Source organism: Fulmarus glacialis, unplaced genomic scaffold (genome assembly GCF_000690835.1).
Source record: "Fulmarus glacialis isolate BGI_N327 unplaced genomic scaffold, ASM69083v1 scaffold36268, whole genome shotgun sequence".
NCBI classification, from domain to species: domain Eukaryota; kingdom Metazoa; phylum Chordata; class Aves; order Procellariiformes; family Procellariidae; genus Fulmarus; species Fulmarus glacialis.
The window spans coordinates 1-11,008 of NW_009226945.1; the positions used below are offsets into that span (position 1 = coordinate 1).

At 36.3% G+C, this 11,008-nt stretch overlaps 1 protein-coding gene across 1 annotated transcript; it reads left to right on the forward strand.

Annotated features, from left to right (window-relative positions):
- Positions 1-232: 232 nt before the first annotated feature.
- GEMIN2 (gem (nuclear organelle) associated protein 2) lies at positions 233-7,733 on the forward strand (the record flags this gene model as incomplete). Its single annotated transcript, XM_009582979.1, has 9 exons — positions 233-317; positions 1,515-1,604; positions 3,318-3,377; positions 3,545-3,655; positions 4,266-4,310; positions 5,062-5,130; positions 6,387-6,497; positions 6,716-6,774; positions 7,095-7,733. Coding segments are annotated over 9 exons (670 nt in total), but the record flags the coding sequence as incomplete, so codon positions are not given.
- Between the last annotated feature and the right edge of the window lie 3,275 nt (positions 7,734-11,008).

Genomic DNA, 11,008 nt, shown 5'->3' on the forward strand with positions numbered 1-11,008 from the left:
TTCAGGCAGTTAGCATGTAAGCAAGCTGCGAGGAGGCCAGAGCAGCCGTGTAGAAACTGAGAATACTTGATCTGTAACTTTCAAGTCAAACCTTCTGTAAGAATTGCCGGCACAGTCAGTGTTTTACACACCTGAAGATTTCCGCAGGTGCGGTATTTCAGAGACATCTGGCATGTCACCCACCACCTGTTACAAAAAGGAAAAAATGGAGCCACTCGATTTTATTTTGTAGGATTGAAGCAGCTCGATGCCCAGATGTGGTCGTGGCGCAAATAGACCCCAAAAAATTGAGAAAGAAGCAGACAGTAAACATTTCAGTAAGTTTGAGAGCTTTTACATGTTTTGTTTTGAGAGAAAAAAATTAAGGGGAAAGATGTTAATATCATAATGTTTGTACTAATTTTGGAGAGTGGTTGGCATAACTAAATAGCACTGCTGGATTTTAAAAGCATCTATGGAATTACATTAAATGTCTGGGTTTGAAGAAACACCTGTTCAACTGCTGGCTAACAGCAGTCTTTGTAACTGATTTAAATTGGTAATATCCATACTATTTGATATACAGCAGACTATTTTACTGTCTGAGGAAATCAAATACTGCATTAAATTTTACAAATATTTAATCATAAAACCTGCATAAACTTCAGAAGAAAGATATCTCCATATCTATATTTAGCTTTAAATATATATCTAGGGTAAGGGTAGTAAGTGCAGCTAAGCTTTACTAAAGTTAGATGAAATTCTAGCACCACTTCTGTCCTTTTTGGTGGAATATTTTATCGGAATTTCTCCTTACTGCCCAAGCAGATTTTTCTGTTGTCACATTGCCCTGCCAGCTTGGTTTTTAATCTACTTTCAAATAGTTCAAGAGACCAAGTTTGCCTTTCTTTAGTGAAAACTGTAATCTGAAATTTCACTACTAGCCTGCTCAAGAAAAGTTTCTAGTACTGACATATGACCATGTAACTTCTGTGACCATTCTCTTTGTCTCATCTCTTTGTAATGGCATTCTTAAACATTTGTAGAAAGTTTGGTTTTTTTAAATAACTCTTTCATGCTAATCTTTAAAGAGGTTATATCTACTTAACTGTCAGTTCATTTCCTAAAAGATATTTTTGTGGTCTTCTGTCTTCCTCAACTTACTATCTTGGCAAGTAGTACGCCTAAGATTCATAGCATCTTTCCAAGATAAGGAAACGGCACCCTGCGTTTTATAAACAGGGAAATTAAGGCAGAACAATTGCTAAAAAGATGACCTTAAATAAATCTTTGACAATGTATTTTGAATACTTAGTTTTCCTTCTTATTTGCATATGAGAAGAGTCAAACAGAAGAAATTTTGTCTAAACCAACTGTTAAGTCAGTCTTGGATGTGGTCATGAAATTACCTTTCTTAAATGAAGATTTAAAGGATATTGTTTACCTGATAGTAAACATTTACTGATTCTCTTGTTCTTAAGGATTCTTCTTATAAAACTTTCTTTACGTTATAATTATTGCCCGTGTTTTCTTAGATTTCCGGATGTCAGCCTGCTCCTGAAGGATACTCTCCAACTCTCAAGTGGCAACAGCAGCAAGTGGCCAATTTCTCAGCCGTTCGTCAGGTACAAAATGGTGTGTGAGGGGACTTGCATTGCACAGATAGAACACATCTGTGCTTTATGGGAAACTTTTATCTAGTATAGAAATGTTATGACTTCATGGTAGGACAGATGTTTGTAGGCAAATGTTTTAAGTTCTTGAAAAAGAATTAAGTATATACTTAATATACTTTTAAACCTCTGATAAAACTCTTGAGAGAGTCATGTTTAAAAAAAATTCTCCTTCAACTTCAGCAAAAATATCTGTCGGTATTTAGGTTAAATGATAGAGAGTAGGTGAGGGAGGACAAAAATCCTATGATGTTATGCAGTTATATTAAAATCTAGTGCTAAAAAAAAGAACTCAGCATTAACTGAAAAACAAGTGTATTGTAACCCACCAGGAGGTTCATGTATGTAGAACACACTGTCCATTTAGGATACTGTTGACAGTGGTGGCACCCATTATGAGGAGAAATACTGATTTGGTAAAATGTATCTGTAAGGTTGTAGTGTTAGCACAGACTTAAATCTTTCCTACCGCATTTGCACCCTGCTCTTAAATAACAGAACAAAAATGGAGAATTGAGCAGTCTCTCTCTCTATCCGCTGTTCAAACAGGGTGAAGATGTAGGTAGAGATCATTTATGACTCCAGTACTGCGGAAGGCATGTTTACAATGCATTGATACGGCATTGTAGGAATACCTGAAGTAACTGAAGTATAACCAACTGCACTGAAGCTGCTCTAGCGCTGAACTTTGCATGAGCTCATTTACCCTGTTTTTTCAGGGAGGTAAATCAGTGAAGGTGGAGGTCCGTACTACTGCCTCTACATTGTAAACATTAACTGAGCTAGCCCCTATTTCTACAAGGTATCACATTGCATACTGTATAATAGGCATAATCTATTTATAGGCATACTGTATATACTGTATAATAGGCATAATCTAGTTTTAGTAGAACTAAGGAAACTGATGTCTAAAGGCATATTCACTGTACAGATACTTCTTTTATTCACAAATCAATTGTCCTCTTATCTGTGCCAGAATTAACGCTGTGAAGTATGAGAATAACCTAAAAAATATTTAAGAGAAAAAAGAGCATCAGAGCATTTGAACAAGAGCACTTTTTCAAACACTATGCATCAGCTGCTGTTACTTACAGCACTTTTAGTGGTCATTTTTACTGCTACAATAACAATTGGATCAGAGGAAAAATTTCTTCTGTTACAAAAAGTTTATACCACTGTACAGGAAGCTGTCAAGCAGGCCAATTTGTCTTATGTGGCATCCCTGTCAGGTAGAAGAAACATACTAGGAAAGCACACTTGCCTTCTTTCTCACAGTTCTGTAGACATCTGATACAGGTACAGACCACTGTTGGAAACAGGATATTGGCTTTATGTGCGCCTTTGGACTAAATCAAATTTTTTTTTTCTTAAGCTTGTTATACCAAGAAAAGTCTGGAAGACTATTAAAGCTTACTACCTCAACTTAACTTTATGTAGTAGACTTTAAAATTCCTTCAGCTTTAACATTACTTCCAAAAACCCAGCATGAGCAACTTAGTTACATTTATACTAAGAGGCATGGGAAATATTTAGCCAGTTACGCCTCTACTGATTTATAGAACATCATAAAATATACTTTTTATACATTTTAAGAATAATGAAGAGCAATTATGGCTAGGATAAAATAACTGCAAAGTTAAACTTGGCTTTGTTTTAATTACTCAGAGCCTGAACAAGCACAGAAATCACTGGCGGTCACAACATTTGGACAGCAATGTTACTATGGTGAGTAGAATTCATAACAGTGCTGTGGTTTTTTTCCAGTCATTAAATCTGTGGTTAATTTTGCTTTACGGTTTAATACAACAAATTGTGAATATTATCAAGTCTTTTCTTCAGTGTCTTCAGGATAGCAGTATTTCAGAGTTTTCATTTATTTTTATTTACTTCAGCCAAAATCAGAGGATGAAGAAGGCTGGAAAAAGTTCTGCCTGGGTGAAAGAGTATACTCAGAAATAGATGCACTATCTGATAATGAAAATCTAGGAATTGATTACATAAAGGCAAGTATAGGACTTCTATCTGATTTTCAGCTGCTATTTTCAAGAATAACTGCCAGAAACAATCCTACTGTTTATTACCACTTTGTGCTAAATAGAAACTAGGCTCTCTGGTGAGCCCAGAAAGTCCCATTTTTCTTCCCTTTTACGTGGAAACTGAATGAAGCAGAGAACAAGTCTATCCCTTCAGTCAAAAAGTTGAAGAGTTCCTTCATCTGTTATAACCTAAAGCACACTACTTTGTTGCTCACTGAACTGAACGGAAAGCTTTCTGCACAGTCTGCTTTAGTGTTTTGTTGAATGGTGATATGTGATTCCTTTCCTCATACATGCTATCCTACATGCTATCCTACATGCCCTTCACTGCATCATTTTGAAAAAACAAAACTTTAACAAATAACAGTAAAAGCAAGGTTCTTTGATACCAAATTTGACTGGACCTTATCTTGAACTTGCTTGAAGATTTTTTTTTTTTTTAATGGATTTCAAAGCTCAGAACGCACTTTCAAATCACTACAAATGTCTAAGCATCACATTAAAATGTTAGTATGTTCTAAATTAGAACAAAAATGTTTATGATAATGTCTGCATTATTCAACTTGATTTTTTTCAGGTGGGCTTTCCTCCTTTGCTAAGTATTGTAAGCAGAATGAACCAGGTAAGCCTACCTCTTGGAATCGCACAGTGACATTGCGTAAATCATTATTTCTCATATTCTGTCTGTTGCAGAAGTCTTACCTATTTTTCTGTGCTAGAGTAGGCAATTGTTTATTACAACTGCTATTCATTGTACACTTACAAGGAAAACATGTAATCATTATCTCACCTTCAGCTACAAACAACTTTACTAGTGAACATTTATCATGACTAGTTTTAAGAGTATTTTGTCCTTGTAATTTCTCTATAGAACATTTAATGTTTGAATTTTGGCTGAATGCCCCATTATGTGCTTGACAGTGTTTTAAGATTTCTCATTTAGTGTTTCAAGTACAGTCCTTCAACTTGATTGTGAACTTTTATGTACATTGCAAGGCTAGAAGGATCACACTTACCTTTCTTTTACTACTATGTTTCCCACTAGTCACCTTTATACAGAAGCAACTAGTCAGTATGATGCCTCTTTCCTAATCTGTAGCTACTTATCCATAACTTTTTTTAACACAGAAAATTACTTACTTTTATGTAAGTTCTTTCCAGGAGCTGGTGCTTTAACACTTACTTTACCCTTATATGTAACTTCAACCTGGAATAAATACCATGTAGCATTACAGTGAAATAGAAATACATAATAATGTGTATATTTTTTAAAAATCACATTGCTTTTCATATAATATAATCCTTCACGTAGAAGGACAGCAAAACAAAACATTGCAGGTATTGTATTGTCTCTTTCTGTTCCTCTTTTGAAGGCGACAGTAACCAGTGTTTTAGAATACCTGATAAGCTGGTTTGGAGAGAAAAAATTTACTCCAGAACTGGTAATCTTTAATTTATTCTAACTACTTGCACATGAATGCATTAAACAAGGGATAAATTGTTCATAGTTTTCCATGAAATTATTTTAGGTTCTAAAGAGTTTTCTAGATGCATGTATCATATTCAGTTACTTTCAAAACTTTCTTGATTAGATACTAAAATGAATATTCACAGCACTTTTTGGAAGGCTAATTACAAAACATAACAGATACAGATCTACCAAGTACTGCCAAAACCCCCTCCCCTTTTTATCGCTCCCCACACTAACTTAAACCACAAGGTTAGATGAGTATTGGCGCTGGGGAGGGAAGAGGGTCAGACTGCAGCAGCTTTGGTTCCAACCAGTTTAAGCTGTCAGGGTGCTGCACACTGTATTTACCAACACCTCCATTTTAGTTTGGAGATGCATGACAGTGTGCTGGCAAAGACACGTTTAATCTTTCCACGTGCAGCACAGACCAGAAAGCTTAGCTGCATGAGTGTGGTGACAAATCAAACCTAACAAGAAATTCTGATCGACAGGGTACATTAGCATGGAGTTTGGTCAGAACTAGATTGACTAGCTACGTAATGGCATCATATCTACAAAAGACCTTGGTGGATGCATCTCATCTCATTCAGTAGCACAAAGCAAAAGAGTAATGAAAAATTACTTCCATAATACTAAACACAGTTTCACTACTTTTGAGTCACTTAAAGGCCTTTCATGTTCTGTCCTTTTCTGTAGGACTGTTTTCTTTTTAATCAATATGCTGCAGAGAATGTGCACATTGACTTTCAGTTTATTCCCATAATGAAAGCCACTAGACACTGGAATTAAATTAAGAAGTTAGACTGGTAGCAGAAGTTACGATCTAACAGCATTAATTCCACAAAGATCTGACTTGATACATTCACTCTTCATTTCCACAGTTTGTGAACTTAAAAATTAATAGCTAAGTAATAATCTTTAGATATTACTAAAATAATCCTTACCTCAAAATTTAATAGTGTAGACTGTATTAATTTACATCTTGGCCAGTATTCCAAAAAACATCAGGAAATCCAGGAGTACTGCTCACAAGAAGCTTATCTAGAGGCACAAAATTCTACTGTGTAGTGTCTAATTTGGCTTTCAAACTTTTCAATTCTGGCAGTAGCACTTAAATGCAATTTTTTTTTTTGAGACCTGTGCTCCAGGCCTGCTCTAGATAACAAGAATTGCATGAAACCTCAAGGAAATCTCATAATTAAAAATTTGTTATTTGAATCCACACAGGGTAGATGGCTTTATGCACTGTTGGCATGCCTTGAAAAACCTTTGCTACCTGAAGCTCACTCCCTTATTCGACAGCTGGCAAGACGATGCTCGGAAGTCAGAGTACTAGAGGTAAGATTTAATATAACATTGCGCAAAAGACTTGCTGAACTTAGCAAATTATTAGGAGGATGATTTTTTGGTTCTTGAAGTCTTCGTAAGTAATTTTTCATGTCCTAAGTTTGCTCAAGAATGAAGGGAAGACTACAAGCATGTAACATAGCATGTAACAGCTTTTCTATTTGACACAGGTAACAGAGGAATTGTTCTAATATTTATTTCTTTTTCAGGAGAACAAGAATGAAGAACAAATATCAGCTCTGAATTTGATAATCTGCTTAGTTAGCAGGTAATGCAACTTACAGACCTAAACCAGTAAAGTATGTCCAGAATAAATGTGTGATTACTCTTTTCCTAACCTAGATTCTTCTACAGCAGAAGTCAATTAAAGTACCCTGGGCCTATGGAGCAAATATACTTAGCTAAAAGGACTTAAGAGAGTTAAGTAAGCTTACTGGTTTCCTCAGATGGGCCCCTGAACTGCAAAGCTATAATTATGATAGAAACACTAAAAGAAGAGCTAGAAAGCAAGGGGTCTAACAACTCGGAGCAAAGGAAGGAGTATGTTGCATTAGAGGTTTCTTACCGTGTTCCACTTCTCTCCACTAGGTACTTCGATCAACGTGACTTGGCTGATGAGCCTTCTTAGACTGTTTTGAGAATATCAAGTATTTTGCATTGCCATAGTACAAACAGCATTATCAGAGTTAACAGCAAGACACTGCACTGTTCAGACCTGAAGTACTATACAATATGGAATACTTTTCAGAACACCCTCACAATTATGCATTTGGGACAGCTATGAGTAACTTAAGCTGAGTTTTAGCATGAGATTGTCAATGTCTCCGATATCATCATCACCATCATCATAAAATGGTCAATGAAGTGTCTGGCATCATCTTTCAAGCTACTGTCTCTGTAAGCTAAAGTCTTGGTTAGAAATTTCTACCATCTGAGTAATCCTGTGGACACTGCTATTAGGTGAAGTCTGAGGTTACATTACAAATGATTGTTCTTTATCTAACACACACCTGTTGAGGGCTTTTTTTAATAAAACTGAAGCATTTTAAAGAGTGTTCTTAAACATTGTGGCTTTTCTCTTTCTTCATACTATTTAACAGCAGCCTTACTATAGAAATCTACACAACTAGGACTGAATGTGTTTTTTCAAGCTTTGGTTCCTGAGCTTCAGCACCGCTAAACAGTTCGACTATAGCCAGTAAGTTACTGAAACAATTATTTTAGTAAAACATAAACATTACTATTTCCTGAGCAGTGATACTTTTAGTAAACAGTTGCAGAAACCAGTGAAAATTACACAGCTGTATTCAATGCTTTTACTAGAAGTATTTATTAAACAGAATGAACAAATTTATTTTCTGTATGGTATCTTGATAAATACATGAGCTCGCCTATTTGCCAAGAGTATTGGCATCTGCTTAGTACATACATGACTCCCTCTGGTTCTAATTATCTTCAACAATTAAAAATCCATGTTAAAGGAACTATGAATTCTGCTGACAGCAGCAAATTGATACACAGTATTAACTGACATCTGCTTTCTGTATATTGTAGAATTTAAGTCCCTCCCCTCGCTATTAAAAACAATCATTAACCACAACCAGTTATTGATAAACCTTTAATATGTCTTTGAATGAGTGGCACTTTTGCATCTGGAACGGTAGTCTTAACTGTCAAGTGAAAAATCAAAGTGAATTGCAATAACTACTAGAGTTTTAATTCTGGAGATGCAAGTAACGATGATTCTGTGTATGTTGATACTGAATGTCTACCACACTGCAGATGCCCAAAATGCAATGACATTGAAATGTCCCATCTATTAGACATACAGTGCAGGTTATTTCTAGTCTCTTTAGTAACATTTTCAACATGTTGAAAGCAGGATGAGTTGGCAACTGAAGAACCCATGAAATGCAAGAATACTAGTTAGCTAATTCTCCAGCCCTACAATTTCAAACAAATCTGAATTACAAAGGTGAACAACCACCACAGCCTTACTATAAACTACCAGTGTAAGAACCCAGCGTTTTCAATCAGTCGAACAACTGATCCCCAACAAGCACCATACTACTGTAGTTACTTTCATCTTTGTTAGTTCTATAAACAGTGGGACAGCATTCTGCTAGTTCGAGTTCTGCTCTAGATGTTTCCTAGAACTGTCATTCAGCTACCACTAATCTGAACTACCATTCACAGTACCTGAAAAGATCAGAATTTGGTCACATCTTAAGCTCAAGTATAATAAACCCCTGGTGATCACATTTATAATCTATAGCTTGCCAGCTTGTAACAGCTATCTAGAAAAGGCTGGATCCATTACAAACTTCAGACATTCCCCAGAGCTTAGGGAAGAACAGCTTCCACTGTTCTTGCCGACCATGCAACTGGACAACATGCACTTCTCCCAACAGAGACAGTAGTTACAACAACCGAAGGTGCTATTTTAACATTAGCCTTTCTAGTTAGCCTGTTACTTACTGGTCTCAAAGTAGAAACTTAACCACTATCACAAGGCATTCTCACACTTCTGAATAAAAACCATAAGCTTCTATCGTGATTCATGTGAAAGCGTAACGCCTGAACCTGCCAAAAGAAAACTCTTACAGCAAAACTCATTAAAAATTTTTAACAAGATGTTTTCATGCTTACCTACAGCAAGATATGTATTGTTATGCAAATCTTGTAACAAGCAGTATCTAGCAAACCCCAATGTCCTCGAGTCTTGGTGATGTCTTTATAGCTTCTTGCAGGCCTAATGATCTTCCTGCACATACTCATTACAGAAGTGAGTTGTAGCTAGCAATTAAAAACAATAACGTTAATATTGAGTTTATGCACAACAAGCTAAAACAAATTTCCTTATTTGGCCAGTATAGATAACCATGGCTGTAAAATTATTCTGACACAAAAACCAGCTGCTAATTTTAGGGAGGTAGGAGAAACTGTTTAACATGTAGAAATAAGTTCTCTTTACTACTGCCCCATATCATTCCTACAAAGGAACTAAGCCTCCACCAAACACCTTTAATGAAGGCTGTTGGTTCAGGTGCTAATGGCTTCCTCAGAATAATACAAAAGCAATTGCTGCCTCGCAGTTCAGAGTGAATAGGGAAAGCCAGCAGTTCGGCATTCATGTTAGGTGACACAAAACACATTAGGTTCGTATTCCAATCCAATTTAGTCTCGGTCAGGCTTTTACTCTGTTCTCAAAACGTGCCTCTGGTCTTCCATATGGGCTGTTTTGGTAATTGAAATATTTTGCTGAAAACTTTTGAGTAGACAGTTTTTACCATGTGGACATTAATACCCTAGTATAGAATAAATTTCATACCAAGATACAAGGATAGTGTTAAGTTATTTTGATGAACATTTATTATATATTTTGGAATTGTGCTGCACACTGCTATAATTTACAAGCTACATACAAAGCTGAACCAAGATACTGAATCCACACACAAAGGATTTTTAAGGTAGATACCCAGATTTGAATGTGCTCTACATCTTCTGTATCATCACCTGAAATTTACCTGCAAAGAAAACGCAAAGTCAGATCACAGTATCACCATTAGAGTTATTTTTCCAAGTAATTATTTTCTTGTAATGATTTTGTTAAAAGAAATAGTAAGGAACATTTCAATCTTATGGTTTAATTCGAACAATCTAGGCATGATTTAAATTTAGCATTTAAATTTAAGTCCAGCTGAACAGCTTTTTCTTTCTTTTCTTTTTTTCTTTAAGTTGATACATGTCCCACATCACAACAGTTTTGTCAGCTAAATTTAAAATTTGTGCAGTCTGTGGAAAGTTTTAAATCCAGCTTAAGCAGCTTGGGTACTTACAATGGACTTCACTTACTAACTTTCTTAATGACTTCTGTAGAGAAATAGCGTGTATCTAGTTGTCTTTTATCTTCACTTGTTCAAATAGCCTTCTGGACATACATCCTTATGCATTTGATGCTTCCAAATGTAAATACAACTTTTTAGTTTTGCCTTCCACTCAATATCATGGTGGTTCACCCTCTGTCAGTATTTTCTAAACACTAAAGCATTTAGTGACAAGCCATATGCTGAAGTGCATACTGACTCCTATGGCCCAGCAACTTCAAACTAATCCCATCTTGATAAATGCTTATACAGTGATGAAATCAGTAAGGAAAGCCACCAAGTGAGCTAATAATTGAATACTCTGAGAACTACTTTGTCCTGGTTCTGGCTGGGACAGAGTTAACTTTCTTCCCAGTACCTTGGGGGGTGTGCTGTGTTTTGGGTTTGGTATGAAAGGAGCATTGATGGCCCATTGATGCTTTGGCTGTTGCTGGGTGGTGCTTCCCCGGACCCAGCTGGCCAATGGGGGATTCTATACCATGTGACATCATGCTCAGTATAAAAACCGGGGGGGCGGAGGGGGGCTTGCCCCTGTTCGTGACATGCAGTCGGCGAGCAGTTGCATTGTGCATCGCCTGCAAACATCCTGTATATTCTGTTATTGTTGTTGTTCTC